This window comes from Stegostoma tigrinum, chromosome 7 (assembly GCF_030684315.1).
Source record: "Stegostoma tigrinum isolate sSteTig4 chromosome 7, sSteTig4.hap1, whole genome shotgun sequence".
In the NCBI taxonomy this organism is placed as follows: domain Eukaryota; kingdom Metazoa; phylum Chordata; class Chondrichthyes; order Orectolobiformes; family Stegostomatidae; genus Stegostoma; species Stegostoma tigrinum.
In genome coordinates this window covers 26475025-26495378 of record NC_081360.1, presented here as the reverse complement: position 1 = coordinate 26495378, position 20354 = coordinate 26475025, and the positions used below count along the sequence as shown (strand labels likewise).

General features: G+C 42.1%; 1 protein-coding gene across 8 annotated transcripts in view; it reads left to right on the top strand.

Moving 5' to 3' along the window:
- The window catches only part of LOC125454231 (protein unc-80 homolog), a 246595-nt gene that overhangs the window by 138180 nt on the left and 88061 nt on the right, over nucleotides 1-20354 (top strand). For all 8 annotated transcript variants that reach the window (XM_048534782.2, XM_048534788.2, XM_048534790.2 and 5 more), the window contains 7 exons: nucleotides 986-1167; nucleotides 5569-5700; nucleotides 7843-8029; nucleotides 11546-11677; nucleotides 11795-11938; nucleotides 17277-17377; nucleotides 19611-19697. In XM_048534782.2, the coding sequence (XP_048390739.2) occupies nucleotides 986-1167; nucleotides 5569-5700; nucleotides 7843-8029; nucleotides 11546-11677; nucleotides 11795-11938; nucleotides 17277-17377; nucleotides 19611-19697 (965 nt within the window). The remainder of the gene's footprint in view (nucleotides 1-985; nucleotides 1168-5568; nucleotides 5701-7842; nucleotides 8030-11545; nucleotides 11678-11794; nucleotides 11939-17276; nucleotides 17378-19610; nucleotides 19698-20354) is intronic.

Here is a 20354-nt window from a genome sequence, read left to right as displayed (position 1 = left end):
GGAAACAGGAGAGTGGAAGATGATGAAGTGATTTGTTTGAAGAATGAATAGGTTTTTCAATTCTTTAAGATGCTCCGAAAATGGAAGGAGAAAAAGCCTTGTTTAGTGCGCCATCTAGTGACTTGTTTAGTGGGTTAAGGAAAAGACAGCCATGTTGTAATTTCATCGCTAAACGAGTCTTATTGAGCCATAAACACATTTTCTCTTAACTTGAATTTAAAATTGGACTTATATGTAAACGATTTTACTTGAGAGTCCTGTTTGAGCAACAATGAAATTGTTTAGTTCTTGACTTACCTATGGTCTGCATGGCATAAAGTTGTGATCAGAGACAACGGGAACTGCAGATGCTGGAGAATCCGAGACAACAAAGTGTGGAGCTGGATGAACATAGCAGGCCAAGCAGCATCTGTGCTCCTTTGTGCTTCTGAGATGCTGCTTGGCCTGCTGTGTTCATCCAGTTGCACACTTTGTTGTCATGGCATAAAGTTTTTTTCATGGGAATAAGCTCTGAAGGATTTGTTTATTTTTTGTTTAATTATTTGTAAGCAATATAATGGGTCAGCATCCACTTATTTTCACCTCTCAGTGTCAGAAGATTGTCTGTTCAAGTCCCACTTCAGAAAGATGGGCACAGAATGGCATTTAGTAAGTGTGTATAGCATTGTCAGAAGTCCCGTCTTTCACATGAAATGTTAAACTGAGTCACGGTGTATTTTACCTGTTGCATGTAAAATATTCTACTAGGAGGCACTATCTTGAAGAAAAGAGGGATTCTCGCTGGTGTCCTGACCAACATTTAACCCACAAATGGTCTCATTTATCTCATGAATTGCTGTGGGATCCTGTTGAACATAAATTGGCTGCCCTGTTTGCAATGATTACACTTCAAAAAGTATTTCATTATTTGGAAAAGACTTCAGGCTGTGCTAATATTATGAAAAATGTTAAATAAATGTAAAATGTTTCTTCTTGCTACCTACAGCTGCCATGTTTCTACTGTGCGCTGTTAAAATACCTGATGCTGTGTCAGATATGGTGATGTCTGAATTTCACCATCCAGAAGCAGTACAACGCATTAATGCCATAGTGAAATTTAATACACTCTGGAGATTCAGATACCAGGTTTGGCCACGCATGGAAGAAGGTGCTCAGCAGATCTTTAAGGTAGGCTTCACAGGTTTGAGTACCTTCTCCTTTAACTTCATTCACTTTCTGCCAACAGAAACTATTGGAATGGGAGCCCATGCGGTTCCTAGCTATGCCTGACTCATTTTAGGATATGTGGAGCATTTTGTGTTCCAGTCCTACTTGGGATCTGCAACCCACATGTTCAGTTTTCCCGGAACATCGATGGATGCCATCTCCTAATTTTATCCAAATTGTCACCAACTTGGCTTTAAATTTCCAACCTTCCTTTACCTTTCTGATCCATCACCAACTCTTCACTTCCCTACCTCACTTTCTTCGTCATCTGTTCTGGGATTTGGCTGTTGACTATTACTTATTATAGACCCACTGATTCCGCACAATTCCATTTAACATGCTTCCTCTTACCCCAACTTATTATGAGGATTCTCTTCCTTTCTCCAGTTTTCTCTATCTGCAATGCATCTGTCCCAATGTGCACACTTCTATGCCTACAAGTGTACGAAGAAGAACTTAAGCAAATGTGGCGACATTACTGAAGTAGCATTTTCTGGAAGATGTGGACTCCCAGGAATTGATTGACTGATTTATTGTCACATGTAGCGAAATAAGGTGAAAAGCTTTGTTTAAGAGCTGTACAGCAAGCAAAGGATGTGCAGTTCAAAAAGACTTAAGGCATACACCCTTAAGACTTAAGGGTTACATTGTAGATTGCATTATTTCAGGCTAGAGTCCATTCAGCAGTCTGATAACAGCCAGAAGGAAGCTGTTCCTGAACCTGCTTGGGTGTACGTTCAGGCTTCTGTATCTTATGCCTGACAGAAGAGGTTGTAGGAGGTCATTACCAGGGTTCAGTGGTTTTATGTCTGCAAAGATAGATGAAAACCTGTTCTAAATTGGCACTGGAGATTAAATTAAAGTTGTTGCCTGCAATCAAACAAAATCTAAGCCACTGCAAATCGCCCTAATTTAGTAGTGTGCCTTCATTTTTCCTGAATGGATGATTCCCTTATGTTGTGGTAGACAAGGCCCTGAGTATGTCGGTTCCATTTGCTATAGTTTTGTTCTCATCCTTTTGCCTTCCCCTAAAACAATGATGAGGTTTCCCTTGTGATAAGCTTCCAACCCACCAACCTCTTGTTTCAAAAGATCATCCTCCACTCTGCACCAACTTTGATTTGATGCCACCACCAAATATATTTTCTCTCTCTTTCCTTTCAGCATTCCAAAGGGACTGCTTTCTCACTGGTACCTTTGTCCATTCCTCAATCACCATCTATAGTGCCAATGATATTTTCCTCCAGAAGCTTAGGCAAAGAAGTACATTTCTTTTTAACCTCTCTCGTTTACTCTATAATAGTCTCAAATATTTCTTTCAGGTGAAACAGCAATTGTATTTCTTGCAAATGAAGTTCTATACTAACTGCTTGTCTTAATATCTCTTCTTCATTGGGAGATTGCCTGCTTTCAATCTACCTGTGTGACCCTGAGCTCCTAACCAGCTCCTACTCTGAATTCTCTGCCCTCAGTCTCCAATGCAGTTGTAAGAAAGCTCAGCTGAAGAAATGTCACATCATCTTTTGATTAAGCTCTTTGCAACTTTCCAGAATCAAGACTGAATTTGTTAATTCGGATCATAACTATTGTTCCTACCTTTTCAGTTGGGAACTGTTAGTATGATTTTACACTTTTCATTGAAGCTTCTTCTAGATCCATCTTTTGTATCTTTACTTGTCACAGCATGACTTCCCGTTGCTTGCCTCCCTTCTCACATTGAATATCTTTGAACATAAGAACGTAACAAGAACATAAGAAATCGGTGCAAGAGTAGGCCATTTGGCCTGGCAAGCTTGCTGTGCCATTCTCTAAGATCATGGCTGATCTTTTGTTTACTCAGCTCCACGTACTCATCTGCTCACCATAACTTTTAATTCCTTTACTATTCAAAACTCTATCTATCTATGCCTTGAAAACATTCAATGAAGTAGCTTCAACTGCTTCAGGAAATTCCACAGATTCACAACCCTTTGGGTGAAAATGTTCTTCCTCAACTCAGTTCTAAATCTACTCCCCCTTATTTTGAGCCTAGTTCTAGACTCACCCGTCAGTGGAAACAACCTTGCTGCTTCGAGCTTATCTGTTTGTTTCACAACTTTATATGTTTCTATAAGAGTCACCCGTTCCCCCATTCTTCTAAATTCCAGTCAGTATAGTCCCAGTCTACTCAATCTTTCCTCATAAGCCTACCCTCTCAACTCTGGAATCAACCTAATGAAACTCCTCTGCACCCCCTCCAGTGCCAGTATATCCTTTCTCAAGTAAGGAGACCAAAACAGTATACTGTACTCCAGGTGCGGCCTCACCAGCACCCTATACAGCTGCAATATAACCTCCCTGTTTTTAAACTCCATCTCTCTAGCAGTGAAGAATAATATTCCATTTGTCTTCTTAATTACCTGCTATACCTGTGAACCAACCTTCTGAGGTTCATGCACAAAGACATCCAGGTCCCTCTGCACAGCAGCATGCTGCAATTTTTCACCATTTAAATAATAGTCCATTTTGCTGTTGTTTCTACCAAAATGGATGACCTTCCATTTACCAATATTGTATTCCATCTGTCAGATCTTGGCCTACTCATTTAATCTATCTATATCTCTCTGTAGACTTTCAGTCTCCTCTGCACACTTTGTTCTACTACTCATTTTAGTGTCATCTGCAAACTTTGACATACCACACTTGGTCCCCAACTCTAAATTATCTGTGTAAATTGTAAACAATTTCCCAACACTGATTCCTGAGGCCAACCACTAGCTACTGACTGCCAACCAGAAAAACACCCATTTATCCCCACTCTTTGCTTTCTGTTAGTTAACTAATCTTGTGTCCATTCTAATACATTACCCATAACACAATGCACCTTTATCTTATGCAGCAGCCTTTTATGCAGCACCTTGTCAAATGCCTTCTGGAAATCCCAATACATCACATCCAGCAGTTCTGAATCATCCACTGTGTTCGTAGTGTCCTCAAAGAATTCCAGTAAATTAGTTAAACATGACCTGCCATTCATGAACAAATGCTGCATTTGCCGATGTGACAATTTCTATCCAGATGTCTTGCTATTTCTTCCATGATTATAGGTTCAAGTACTTTCCCCACGACAGAAGTTAAGCTAATGGGCTGATGGTTACTGCTTTTTTCTACCTCCTTTCTCAAACAATGGTGTTCCATTTGCTGTTTTCCAATCTGCTGGAACCACCCTGAGTCCAGTGAATTTTGGCCAATTACAATGAGCATATTTGCTATTTCCCCAGCCATCTCTTTTAGTACTGAGGTGTATTGCATCAGGGCCAGAAAACTTGTCGACCTGTTTCTAGGTCCTCTCCTGCCATAACCTCTTCCTCATCAATTATTGCCATGTTAATTGTGCTTTCCACTGTGAAGACTGACATAAAATACCTGTTCAATGCCTTGTCCATTTCTTTATGTACTATTATTAAATCCCCCTTCTCATCCTGTGAAGGTCTAATTTTTACTTTAGCCACTCCTTCTCAGAGGCTTGAGGACCACTTTGCAGAATGCCCACGCTTGGCTCGCATTAAACAACTGCACCACCCAGTCATGAACCATTTCAACTCCTTTTCTCATTCCTCAGATGACATGTCCATCCTGGGCCTCCTGCAGTGCCACAACGATGCCACCCGAAGGTTGCAGGAACAGCAACTCATATTCCGCTTGGGAACCCTGCATGCAGCCCAATGGTATCAATGTGGTCTTCACAAGCTTCAAAATCTCCCCTTCCCCCTTTGCATCCCAAAACCAGCCCAGCTCGTCCCCTCTTCCCTAACCTGTCCCACCTATCCCCTCCTCCAACCTCAAGCCCCACCTCATCTCCTACCTACTAACCTCATCCCACCCCCTTGACCTGTCCATCCGCCCAGGACTGACCTATCTCCTCCCTACCTCCCCACCTACACTCACCTCTACTGGCTCCATCCCTGCCTCTTTGACCTGTCTGTCTCCTTCCACCTATCTTTTCTTTTATCCATCTTCTATCCCCCTTCCCCTCTCTTCCTATTTATTTCAGAACCCCCCCCCCAGTCTTCCCCATTTCTGAAGAATGGTCTAGGCTCAAAACCTCCTGCTCCTCTGATGCTGCTTGGCCTGCTGTGTTCATCCAGCTCTACACCGTGTTATCTCAGCTTCTTCAGCATCTGCAGTTCCTACTGTCTCTGAAATACTTCTTTGACTGTTCACATTTCTAGATGTGCCTTTTTCAATACTGTGCATTGTTAAAGATGAAATCTTTTAAATCAGGTTGAAATTATTGGGATTTTTTGGCAAATGTACACATGAATAAATGTGAACTTTCTATCTTCTGTTTTACCAATTGTTTCTTGGTTTATCTTTTTTAAGATTCCACCACCAAGTATAAACTTCACCCTACCTTCTCCAATTTTGGGTATGCCATCGGTACCAATGTTTGACCCACCTTGGGTTCCCCAAAGCACTGGCCGTGTACAGGATCCAATCAGTGAAGATCAGTCTGTAAGTGTTATTGGGCTAACATCATTTTTAAAATGAAGTCTCAACTTCATACATTATTTCACTTTTCCCGTCAATGTTAAGAAGCTGCAAAATCAGCCCATTCTATGAAGCAATAAAGACCTTATATGTCTGAAAATGTCATTTAATAAGTATGGTGGCAATCAACTGTTTGTTTCTAAGTGCCTTGTGGGAGGAAGGATAACTGTATTAGTTTGTTCTCTTCATGTGGAATCTTGTTTTTTGAGAGTGCGTACCAGGGCCTTCGTATGCTACACCTATAATTTTCAAATTTGGATTGCAGCTGTGATGTCTAAAGTACCATATTTTAAGGATAAAGCATTCATTACAAGAAATGTACAGAATGCATGGGACTCAAGATCTCTATTTCTCTACTGTAGCATCTCTGTCCCTTCCTCAATTTTAGTCTTTCCTCTCCTTCTTTGGGCCATCCTACAGCTCCCTGTTTCTCTGCCTTTCTTTGCATCCTCTCGAACCTCTACCTTCTCACAGCATCATCCTCCTCTTTTCTTCTTGCAACCTCCATCTGTATTTCCCTCCACCTTGCAGCCTCACTTTCTCTCTCACCGCCTAGTACTCTCTTACACTCTTATAGCTACCTTCTCTCTTCCCCTTTGCTGCTTCTCTTTTCCTCCACACCCACGACCCCACCTCCACCTCCTCCTTCCACAGACCTCATAGCTCCTCTCTCTGCCTGCTCTTGGAACCTCCATCTATCTCTCTCTGATCCCAGGCCTGCAGCCTCCCTGTTGGTCATCTGAATTCCACAATTTGAACCCAACCCATGCCAGCAGCCATCCATTCAGTCTCTATTTCTTTTTCTCTCGTTTCATATCATCCCAACTCCTGCATCCTGACCTCCTCTCTTTCCCACCCCCCCAAACTTTCCCTTCAGCCTGTGTGTCTCTCCAGGCCTGGCCCAACAGCACCACCTTCTCCAGCCCTAGTCCAGGCCTCATTTCTCTGGTTTGCTTCTCCAGCCCTGGTCTTGCCCATCAACTCATGCTCCTTGAGGCCTGTGCAGCCCTCCCCTCCCCCCCCTCCACCCCATTCTCACATGGCAATCACCGAGCCATATGGCACAGAAACGAAATGCCTTTTAAATGTTGCAACCGTACCTGTCTCTACCACTTCCTCTTGTAGCTCATTCCACATATGCATCACCCTCTGTGCAGAAAAAGTCGTCCCTCAGGTCCCTTTTAAATCTTGCCCCTCTCACCTTAAACCTCTCTAGTTTTGAACCCACCCACCCCCACCCTGGCGATCGCTACTTACCTTGTCTGTACTCCTTATGATTTAATAAGGCCGCCTATACTCCAGGGGTAAAAAAAGCCCAGCCTATCCAACCTCTCCTTTTAACTCTAGCCTTCCTAACTCGGTAACATCCTTGGAAATCTTTTCTGCATCCTTTCCAGTTTAATAACATCCTTCCTATACCAGGGTGAGCAGAACTGTACACATTACTCCCAATGTGGCTGGGATGTCACATCCGAGTAAAGTAATTAATGGCCCATTCTGAGGTTGAATGGGACTTTGAAGTTGGTCTTGAGGTTCTTGCAGGCCATATAAGGTGGAAGGCAAGTACAGGGTAGGGAACAACACAGGCCTGAAGGCCTTTCCTGAGTTGGGTAGCTACAGGCTGTATCCTTACATGTGCTTCCTGGTTGCAAAGGTCTTTATCTACACAGCAACTGAAAATGTTGGAGAGAGCACGTCCTGTTTTGTCACACTCTCTTCCTTAGTTCTCTGCCTTTGCAGCCTGCTCCTCCATCCTGGTCGGCCCACTAACTTTCAAAGCCCCCTGGTAATTTTTATTTGGGCAGTGAGCCTGCCCCAGGGCCGTGAATTTTATGAAAGATGACTGTTTCCCACGTTCTGCTGACTTCTGACCCCTGTCTGAATTTGGCAATAGGGTTGCCAGGCCTATGAGGAAAATTCTAGCCTGAGGTGTGTTTCTATTCTACTATTCACATATCATGTCATACTCTCACATTGTGTTTGAAATGACTTGGAAACAAAATAGCAACGGGCTCTTTCGCTTTTGAAATACTTAATGTAATTGATCTGCTCCAAAAGTGCTAAAAGATTCCGTCTTAATGATCTCAACATACAACCTGTTTACAGAAATCGTTTTCTGCTCGCGCAGTTTCCCGGTCCCACCAACGAGCTGAGCATATTTTGAAGAACTTGCAGCAGGAAGAGGAGAAGAAGCGACTCGGTCGCGAGGCCAGCCTGATCACAGCCATTCCTGTGACACAAGAGGCCTGCTATGAGCCAACCAACACTCCTCCACCTGAACTCGAGGAAGAAGGTAGCCCTTCATGCGATTCATTGCGCAGTCCCTCAACCATGTTCTCAAAATAACGTGTTCACATTCTTCCCTCATGGGATATTGATTAGCCTACATCTTCCAATTCTGAGTTTGTTGGTGAGGGGACAGTGCTGGAAATCAAGACCCACTATGCCACAAGTTGTACCTAGAGTGAAAATGACTTACTCAGTCACGGAAATAGTCAGTTTGTTTCTCTTTATTATTGTTATTTGAAACAAAAGAAACTTTCACTAGGTTTCAACCGTAAATTCAAAAATAACTCCTTTATGAAAAATGTGCTTTAAACACGTGAGTAAACTGACTATCAACTGAGTAACTCTGCAGGATTAAAGTATTCGCACTTCCCCACCCACATCCCCACACACACGCGCACGCACACACACATCGCCCATACCGACACCCCACATCCACACACTTGCCCACACACACCCACACACTTGCCCACACACACCCACAACCCCCCCACACTCCCCCATGCACCACACACACACACACACACACACACACACACACACACACCACAGCCCCACGTCCCAATACACCCACACTACACACCCCAACTCTGCCACTTTTATAAATGTACTCTCTTTAAAGTATTCACACCCCTTCTCTATTGTGTGGCACTCAGAACCGTACATGGTACATGCTTTTGAATTCCATGCACTATTATTAAAGCCTAGGATACTGTATATTTTCTTAACTGCTCTGTCCTGTCCTGCAACCTTCAGTGGTTTGTATGCATGTATAAATACAGTCTACATCCATTTGTATAAATCCAAGTACCTCTGCTTTTGCACAGCCGTTAAAATTATATCCCATATCTTCTATTTTTATGTCCATGTTCTTCCCACCAAAGAGTTTCACTTCACACTTCTCTGCATTGATCTTCATTAACCACCTACTTGCCCTCCGGTAATTTATCAATACAATGATACTTACTGTTTGCTATCTAGGCTTCTGACATCTCACCTGAGTTTAGGGAAGATTGAATGATTATGACCAGTGCGCCTGTAATTGTACACTCTCACCACCTTCACTACCCCTAGATGCAGCTTTCCCCAGTCAACGTAAGGTACCAACAGTCTGTCCAACATTTCTTTCTTATAATTCCTGAACCTTACTAATGACATTGCTATGGCTTCAGCAGCCTTACATCTTGATAATTACAGATGCAAAACGTTCATTTAATACCTTAGCAGTGCCCCACTATCTTATTTATTCATTTGTGGGATATGGGCATTGCAGACTGGCCAGCATTTATTGCCTGTCCTTAGTTGCCCTTGAGAAGATGGTGGTGAGCTGCCTTCTTGTACTTCTGTGGTCCACCTGCTGTGGGTTGGCCCATTATGCCATTTGGGAGGCAATTCCAGGATATTGACCCTGAAGGAACGACAATATATTTCCGAGCTAGAATGGTGTGTGTCTTGAAGGGGAACTTGAAGGTGGTGGTGTTTCTATAGATCTGCTGCCCTTGTCCTTCTAGATGGAAGTGTTCATGGGTTTGAAGGTTGATGTATGAGGATCGTTTGTGAGTTTCTGCGGTGCGTCTTGTAGATAGTACACACTGCTGCAACTAACCGTGGTGGAGGGAGTGGATGCTTGTGGATGTAATGCCAATCAAACGGGCTGCTTCATCTTGGATGGCGTCAAGCATCTTGAGTGTTGTTGGGGCTGCACTCATCCAGGCAAGTGGGGAGTATTCCAGCACACTCCTGACTTGTGCCTTGTAGATGGTGGACAGGCTTTGAGGAGTCAGGAGGTGAGTTACTCGCTGCAGGATTCCAAGCTTCTGACCTGCTGTTGTAGCCATTGTGTTTATGTAGTAAGTCCAGTGAGTTTCTGGTCAAAGATAAACCCCAGGATCGTGATAGTGGGGGATTCAGTGACGGTAACACCATTGACTATCAAGGGGAGGTGGTTAGATTGTCTCTTATTGATGATGGTCAACGCCTGGAATTTGCATGGCATGAATGTTACTTGCCACTTGTCAGTTCTCAAGCCTGGATGTTGTCCAAATCGTGTTAAATTTGAATTTGAACTGCTTTGGTATCTGAACAGTCACAAATGGTGTTGAACATTGTACAATCATTGGCAAACATCCCCACTTCTGACCTTATGAAGGAGGGAATGTCGTTAATGAAACAGTCGAAGATGGTTGGCCCTAGGGCACTACCCTGAGGAACTCCTGCAGAGATGTCCTGGAAGGTGAGATGACTAACTTCCAACAACCATAACCGTTTTCCTATGTGCCGGGTATGATTCCTACACCAGAGAGTTTGCTCGCTGATACCCACTGATTCCAGTTTTGTTTGGGCTCCTTGATGCCACACTTGGTTGAATGCAGCCTTGACATTAAGGGCTGTCACTCTCTCACCTCACCTCTGGAATTCAGCTCTTTCGTCCATGTTTGAATGGACTGTAATGAGGTCAGGAGCTGAATGGCTCTGGCAGAACCCAAACTGGACCAGTGTGTTCGAATCCTGTCTTTGGTCCCTATTGGTCTTATTCCTCATTTTACCATGCCTTTAGACTTTAGATGCCTACAGACGATGTTGTGATTTCCCTCTATGTTGACTGCAAGTCTTTTGTCATAATCTTCTTTGCTTTATTAACATGCTTTTGATTTTTTTAATTCTAAAATAATCTGATGCTAAGCTCTCTACAAACCAGAAATTGTCGAAGTCTTGATTTTTCATATTCTCATCATCCATAAATGTTTGTTTTGTTCCCAATAAAACCAAATGTAGCCCCTTTGCTTGATGAATTAAGCCACGGCCTGGGAAATGTTTATGAGATTGCTGCATAGCTTAGAAAACCTTAATGACACTGTTCCATAAACTAATGGCTCTGAAGGAGTTAATATTCATGTTGCATAGAGCTCCAGCCAATCTGGTGATGTCACATAATCTCTGAGTGGAGGCCATTCTGATCTCTGCAAATATCTGAAAGAAGCAGCTATATTATCATGCATAGCTCCTGAGATTTCTTCATAATTGTGAGAGACTAATAACGTAAGTGCTACCAATTGCCGTTGTGTAATAAGCTGTCCTGTTATAAGAGATAAGTGGCTCTTCTATTTAGATTCATCAGTGATCTATTCTCTGCCAGTGATAATTAGATTAGCCCTAAACTCAACACAAAGAAAGCAGTATTGGTGGATGGAAACTACAGAAATTGGAATACGGATGGTATCTGAAAATATGACATACACAGCTTTTTGCATGATTTTTTTGGCAAGGCAATGGATTCAATTCAAAAGTTAGTTTTAAGCAAAATCAGAGAAAACCGAAGTTGAGGTAAACTGTTGAATGAATTTTGTAGGGATAACTGCCCTCAAGTATCATGATGAACAACATGTGCATAATTTGTTACAATGGCAATAAATACTAAAGAAGTATAACGAAGAAGGACCTATTTTAATTGTATCTTAAAAATGTGAATTTGTATTTATTTAATTCACTGACCAAAAAGTCTGATTTTCCTCACATTTGCCAGTTGAAGATGCCGCCAACTTAGCGTCCCGCCGACTGTCTGTCAGTCCTTCCTGCACATCCAGTACATCCCATAGAAATTATTCATTCCGTCGAGGCTCAGTATGGTCAGTGCGGTCAGCAGTCAGTGCTGAAGGTAAGCCAAGATCATGTTTCACAAAGTACTAGGAAGCAGCTAGATTGCTCTGTTCCTTCACGTGTGAAGATCTCAGTTATATAATCTGTGAAACTGGTATCTAAATTTTCTGAGCAGATGAGGAAGATGCCACAGAAAATACTCCAACACATCATGTAATACAGCCTCCCCAGGCTGTGTTTCCTGCATGCATCTGTGCTGCTGTGCTGCCAATTGTTCATCTCATGGAGGATGGAGAGGTACGAGAAGATGGAGTGGCAGGTATCTGTTTTTAATTAACTGTATCTTAATTAGCTGTGTACTGTGTTTTTAAGAAAACAAGGTTATAAATAACAATTACATGCTAAGTTGCGCAATCAGTATAATTTAATAGTTATCATGTGGTAAGTATTCCAAACGATCATCAGTTTCCACATCACACGATAGTGGAAAGCAAGAATATTGTAATCATTTGGTATACATCGATCTCTGCTTTGCATTAGGGATTTTATTTTGGTCATTTGTAAAGCTCAATTCTGAAAGAATTTCCAGCGTAGTTGTATTAAAAGCTTCCAGTTTTAGTTTTAAGAGGTTAAAGTTTTGATTTAAAAATATAGAGTCAATGCACTGTGATTTTTAACAATGTCAACTACCTTACATTTAATAAGGACGTTTTTTGAATTTACGTTGATAGGGAAAGAGTTGACTACATAGATTCAGAAAGTACTCATTATGTAACATTGAAGAGTAAATGCCAGTTTATTGCAACATGTGAGAAGTTGGAAGTGAAAGTTGCCATAGTCCAAGATGGCCATAGGCTGTTCCCTCATTACAGACGTGACTGGTGGTGAGTTTAAATTGAGGGTAACCATGCCTCAAGTGAAGTAGGAGGTTAAGAAGGCAGAGTCGTCCTGGTAATCTCAGCCATTACAGAAATGGAACCCGTGCTGGTGGCATTACTTAGCATCGTCACAAGCCAAACATCCAGCTAACCAACCCTGTCAATCACCACCAGTTTGTGGCTGGAGTTGTTTGCTGCCAGCTCCCCTTCTCCTTGACTGGGTCTAAGGGCCTAATTGGTATATGGTGGTAGAAGAAAACCATGAGTCATTGAGGTCAACAGGATAGAAAAAACCCTTTGACCCATCAAGTCAGCTTTGCTCAAAAGCAACCACCTACCTATTCTGGTCCAATGTTCCAACATTTGGCCCATTCTATGCCATGGCATAACAATTAACATCTAAATACTTTTTAAATGTTGTGATAGTTTCTGTATCTACCACCCTTACAGGCAGTGAATTCCAGGTTCCTAACACCCTCTTGGGGGGATATAAAAACATTTTTCTTAACACTTCTTTCCAAGTGTGTCTTAATGAGAATAGGTTTTGTTTTTTCTTTCAAAAAAAGTGGTTTATTGCATGAGAATGCTCACCGACAAGTTACATCAGTGCGGTAGACATTGGGCAGAATCTTGCCAAGCTCTGAACAATGTGGACATTGATGAGAAATTTGGGACAGATATAGGAGATCAGCCCTAAATAGATTCTCAATATGAGGAACAAACATGTTTCAACCAAATGTTGAATGATGAGACAAAACTAGGCCTTAAGATGTAGGGCAGAATTAGACCATTCAGCATATTTAGTCTCCTCTGCCATTCCATTGGGGTCATAGCTGATCTGATAATTCTCAACTCCAGCAGAGGCGAGTACTCCTACCTATGCCAAGAGGAGAAATACAATGAGCTCAGTATCTTGGGTGTGTGGCATATGGGTAATGAGATAAGATTAGGAAGATAGAATGAGAAATTCTGCTAGGCCTCACAGAGAAAAACCTGCACTGGAAGTCACCAAAACTAATATTAGAACATAGAACATAGAACATAGAACAGTACAGCACAGAACAGGCCCTTCAGCCCACAATGTTGTGCCGACCATTGATCCTCATGTATGCACCCTCAAATTTCTGTGACCATATACATGTCCAGCAGTCTCTTAAATGACCCCAATGACCTTGCTTCCACAACTGCTGCTGGCAACGCATTCCATGCTCTCACAACTCTCTGCGTAAAGAACCTGCCTCTGACATCCCCTCTATACTTTCCACCAACCAGCTTAAAACTATGACCCCTCGTGCTAGCCATTTCTGCCCTGGGAAATAGTCTCTGGCTATCGACTCTATCTATGCCTCTCATTATCTTGTATACCTCAATTAGGTCCCCTCTCCTCCTCCTTTTCTCCAATGAAAAGAGACCGAGCTCAGTCAACCTCTCTTCATAAGATAAGCCCTCCAGTCCAGGCAGCATCCTGGTAAACCTCCTCTGAACCCTCTCCAAAGCATCCACATCTTTCCTATAATAGGGCGCCCAGAACTGGACGCAGTATTCCAAGTGCGGTCTAACCAAAGTTTTATAGAGCTGCAACAAGATCTCACGACTCTTAAACTCAATCCCCCTGTTAATGAAAGCCAAAACACCATATGCTTTCTTAACAACCCTGTCCACTTGGGTGGCCATTTTAAGGGATCTATGTATCTGCACACCAAGATCCCTCTGTTCCTCCACGCTGCCAAGAATCCTATCCTTAATCCTGTACTCAGCTTTCAAATTCGACCTTCCAAAATGCATCACCTCGCATTTATCCAGGTTGAACTCCATCTGCCACCTCTCAGCCCATCTCTGCATCCTGTCAATGTCCCGCTGCAGCCTACAACAGCCCTCTACACTGTCAACGACACCTCCGACCTTTGTGTCGTCTGCAAACTTGCTGACCCATCCTTCAATTCCCTCGTCCAAGTCATTAATAAAAATTACAAACAGTAGAGGCCCAAGGACAGAGCCCTGTGGAACTCCACTCACCACTGACTTCCAGGCAGAATATTTTCCTTCTGCTACCACTCGCTGTCTTCTGTTGGCCAGCCAATTCTGTATCCAAGCAGCTAAGTTCCCCTGTATCCCATTCCTCCTGACCTTCTGAATGAGCCTACCATGGGGAATCTTATCAAATGCCTTACTGAAGTCCATATACACCACATCCACAGCTCGACCCTCATCAACTTTTCTAGTCACATCCTCAAAAAACTCGATAAGGTTTGTAAGGCATGACCTACCCCTCACAAAGCCGTGTTGACTGTATTTGATCAAGCCATGCTCTTCCAGATGGTCATAAATCTTATCCCTCAGAATCCTTTCTAACACCTTGCAGACGACAGACGTGAGACTTACCGGTCTATAATTGCCGGGGATTTCCCTATTTCCTTTCTTGAAGAGAGGAATTACATTTGCCTCTCTCCAGTCCTCAGGTACGACTCCAGTGGAGAGCGAGGATGCAAAGATCTTCGCAAGTGGCGAAGCAATTGCATTTCTCGCTTCCCAAAGCAGCCGAGGACAAATCTGATCCGGGCCTGGCGACTTGTCAATCTTAATGTTTGACAAAATTTTCAGCACATCAGCTTCGTCTATCTCTATCCATTCCAGCATGCACACCTGCTCTTCAAAGGTTTCATTCACTACAAAGTTGGTTTCTTTCGTAAAGACAGAAGCAAAAAACTCATTTAGGGCTTCCCCTACCTCCTCAGGCTCCACACACAAGTTCCCTATGCTATCCCTGATCGGCCCTACTCTTTCTTTGACCATTCTCTTATTCTTCACGTAAGTGTAAAATGCCTTTGTGTTTTCCCGGATTCCTTCTGCCAAGCCTTTCTCGTGCCCCCTCCTGGCTCTCCTCAGACCATTTTTGAGCTCCTTCCTTGCCTGCATGTAATCCTCTCTAGCTGAACTTGACCCTAGCTTCCTCCACCTTCTGTAAGCTACCTTCTTCCTTTTCACTAGAAGCTCCACCGCTCTCGTCATCCAAGGTTCCTTAATCTTACCCCTTCTTGCCTGTCTCAGAGGGACATATTTACTCATCACTCCCAACAACTGTTCCTTAAACCGTCTCCACATGTCTATAGTTCCCTTACCATGGAACAACTGCTCCCAGTCCATGCTTCCTAACTCATGTCTAATCGCATCATAGTTTCCTCTTCCCCAATTAAATATCCTCCCATTCTGCCTAATCCTCTCCTTCTCCATAGCTATGTAGAATGTGAGGCAGTTATGGTCACTATCACCAAAATGCTCTCCCACCACAAGATCTGATACCTGCCCCGGCTCGTTTCCGAGCACCAAGTCTAGAATGGCCTCTCCCCTCGTCGGCCTGTCAACGTACTGCGTTAGGAAACCCTCCTGAACACACCTTACAAAAACAGCTCCATTCAAATCTTCTGCTCGAAGGAGGTTCCAATCAATATTAGGAAAGTTAAAGTCACCCATTACAACAACCCTACTGCGTGCACACTTTTCCAAAATCTGTCGACCTATGCTTTCTTCAATCTCCCTGCTGCTATTGGGGGGCCGGTAGTAAACCCCTAACGAGGTGACTACTCCCTTGCTGTTCCTAATTTCCACCCATACTGACTCAGTAGGCAGATCTTGCTCGACAATGGAAGCTTCTGTAGCTGTGATACCCTCTCTGATTAGTAGTGCTACACCCCCTCCTCTTTTTCCCCCCTCCCTATTCTTTTTAAATGTTCTAAACCCTGGAACATCCAGCAACCATTCCTGCCCATGAGAAACCCATGTCTCTGTTATGGCCACAACATCATAGCACCAGGTACTGATCCATGCTCTAAGTTCATCACTTTTATTCACTTTTATTGATTGAAGACCCTGCACTCGTCCTGCGCCATTTTATGGTTACTTCAATAAAATTTAGCCCCTTGTTACAAAGATTATGAGGGGACCTCAGATAACATGCCTGTTCTCTTTGAAATCCTAAGATGCTCTACCTTTTCCCAACCCCACTCCTTACCTCCTCATCACATTGTGTGCAGTTTAATGCTATCTCCAATATTAACCCTTTCAGAACAGTCACATTATACAACTTTTATATTGACTTTATGTTTGTAGCCTCAGCTAATGCCAAGGCTAGCTGATAATCAACAACAGCATGCAGTTCTATGTAACTTTAACACCTAAAAATGTCCGTAAGCACATCAGAGAAACATAATCAGCAAAAATCAAAACAAGTCAATGAAGGAGATATTAGGAGGACAACTAAAGGCTTGGTTGAGAGGCTTGCTTTAAGGAGCCTCTTTAAGAGGGAAAGAAAAGCTAATAAGTAGAGCGAATGAATGTGGAGCTAAGAACCAACATTGTGGATGCCATAGCCACCAGTGATAAGACAAAATTATTTTGAAATGCACATGAGCAAGACTGTAATACTTCAGATTGCACATCTACTATCACACCAGCAGAATAAAAGAACTAGAAGACTGGCCTGGCTGGTTTTAGAAATTCTTATGGATCTTTTAAGACACAAATCTTCATCTGTTTCTTAAGAGTCCAACTTAGTGGAGCTGTTAGGAGAGGAGACACAGGAGCTTCCTATGATATCTGACTGTAAGCAAGTCGGTTGACTTCATTCTGACAGTACACCATGCTCCAGCATGATGTGCCATAGAGGTTACTAGCCTGCATAATTTGGCTGAAACAAAGTCTTCCTTTCTATAATGTATTATTGGATGACATGACTGCTTTGTGCTTAACATTAATGAGCACATGTCTTCCTTTCATTTTTAGTGAGTGCTGTAGCACAACAGGTGCTGTGGAATTGTTTGATTGAAGACCCTGCACTCGTCCTGCGCCATTTTCTGGAGAAACTCACCATTAGCAATCGTCAGGTAATAGAATTCACTTCAGAAGTAATAAAGCAAATATTGTCACTTATTTTACATTCCATATTCACTGTGTGGAGTTCTTCCCATACACTTCCAGTTCCAATTGGAGGATCAAACAACCAAGTTTTTCAAATCCCAGGCAAGCCAAAGACTTAAAATTCATTCTATGCTGGTTTGTTTGTTTGAAAACCATGGGCTTGGAAGGAGTAGATTCTTACTTCTCTGAGACTACACTAGATAGTAAATGCTAACCCAACATTAAGGTATGTTAATATTAAATAATACATAAATTAATTAAAATTAGTTGATGTTTAAATGCAATTAAAATTTCCAATGTACAAAACTATGGTGTAGAATTTAAACTATAGGCTAAAGTTTGAGTCCACGTTGACAGTAAGCAACATCACCTAGACGTCAGAAAATGGTGAGCTTGTGTCTCTTGATTGTTTTTTTAATCCATTTATATTTATAGAACAACCTGTCCATGCTTTTCGGAATTGAGTTCCTGGTCAAAGTTGTTTGTGTCCAGCATATACTTAGAATACTACATTTCCCTTGTTGCGTACTTGAATAATGCAATGAATTGATATTTTGCCCATGTGAAAATATTAATTTTGCAACTTTTTAATTGTGTACAGCTTAAGGATCTCATTTTCAAATAATTATAGTTTATTGGTTCCAGTCAGCTCAATTCCTCCATTGTGTCCTCAAGCCCTGAAAGTGTATTTCTGTCAAGTGTCTAACCAAACACCTTTTAAAATTATCGATCATCTCTTCTTCCACTGCTCAGAGGCAGCAAGTTCCAGGAAATTGGCACAAAAATACATTAAAAAGTTAATCCCCTTGTAACTCTTGCCAGAACGTTAAATTTGTGTTCCTTTAGTCTTTTTACCATTACCTAATAGAAATAGCTTTTCTTGGTCTACCACATTTAAACTCATCATAACCTCATTCACCGATGAGAGATTTCGCCTCAGTCCCATTTATTTCAAGAAGAACCATCCCATAATACCCAAATTGATGTTGCAATTAAAAGTACTCACCCCTTGAAAAGTTCCAGAACTTTTCTCTGCGCCTTCTCAAAGATCTTCAGATCATCAAATCTGGATGTAATACTTTAGATGTGGTAGAACTACTGAGCCTTTTTTTAAGGTTCAGCATAACTTCTCTGCTCAATACCTCAAACTATGAAGCTAATGATAACATATGCTTTACTAACTGCTAATGCCCTTCCCTTTTCAAAAGGCTATGCACATGCACCTGTGTCCATGCATGTTCTAAAGAAGTGTGCCATCATATCTTATTGTCTATCACTATTCCTTCTATCAAAATATACAAGCTCAAAATATGTACTAAATTCAACGGCCATTTGCCTACCCATTACGTCCTGATGCAGTCCAATGATGTTAACCACAGTGACTACAACATCTCTAAGTTAATATTATTAGCAAATTTTGAAGCTTGACTCTGTAATCCAATATCCACAAAATATTTTTTTTAAATCACTATTCAAGCACTCTTGTGCATAACCATTGTCTCCCATTCCAATATGAAAAATAGCAATTTATTACAGCTGGCAGTTTTCTGTTCTTAAGCCAATATTTTTATCCAAACGATGCTGACCCTCTTATTTTATGAGCTTCAATTTTGTTAGACATCCTTTTACGTTTTAATAATATGGAATTTGGTGAATAATAATTTCATAAAAAACATCAGTATAACTTTCTAATTCTAATGGATAGATTTCATAGAATCATAACTGTGTGGCAACAGGCTGTTTGGCCTGTCGAGTACACACTGGCCTTGCAAAGAGACCTGCCCAGAACCCCCTGCCACTTCCCATCGCTAATCTATCTAGCTTGCATTTCCCTGGACCCTAGGCAATTTATTACAGCCAATCTACCTAAACTGCATATTTTTGGACCGTGGGAGGAAATGGAAGCACCTGGAGGAAACCTACGCAGATGCAGGAGAATGTACAAACTCTACACGGACCATTGCCTGAAGGTGGATTTGAACCCTGGTCCTTAGCGCTGTGAGGCAGCAGTGCTAACCACTGAACTGCCATGCCACTCTAACTCTTTTGCAACAGTGCCAATAAATCAAGTATTCAAACACAGTGTTGAGACATAAATTTGTAATACCTTTCTCTATTTTAATAAGTCGTTTGAAATAATCATCAGGTTAGGAAATCATATACTTGTTTTTTTTGTGAAATGATGATTTGTTTTATCAGGATGAACTGATTTACATGCTGCGAAAACTTCTGTTAAATATTGGAGACATGCCAGCTCAGACCTCCCACATTCTCTTCAACTACCTGGTAGGCATTGCTGCTACCTTATGTCACATTAAATGGAGGGAGGGGTTTTATGGAGATAAAACTTGGCATTTGGTAAATGGAAAATTGATGCACAGAGGGATCTTGGAGTTCAGGTCCATTGTATCCTGAAGGTGGCAACGCAGATCAACAGAGGGGTCAAGAAGGCACGTGACATACTTTCATTCATCGGATGGGGTATTGAGTACAAGAGTTGGCAGATCATGTTGCTGTTGTATAGGACTTTGGTTCAACCACATTTGGAATACTGTGTATAGTTCTGGTTGCCACACTACCAAAAGGATGTGATCAGTGATAATGGGAACTGCAGAGCTTTTGTGCTCCTGAGATGCTGCTCAGCCTGCTGTGTTCATCCAGCTACACACTTTGTTACCAAAAGGATGTGGATGCTTTGGAGAGGATGCAGAGGAGGTTCACCAGGATGTTGCCTGGTATGGAGGGCGCTAGCTATGAAGAGAGGTTAAGTAGATTATGATTATTTACATGATAAAGACAGAAGTTGAGGGGGTCCTGTCTGAGGTCCACAAAATCATGAGAGGTATAGACAGGTTGGATAGCAAGTAGCTTTTAGAGCGGGGGACTCAATTACTCGGGCTCACGATTTAAAGATGAGAGGGGAAATGTTTAAGGGAGATATGC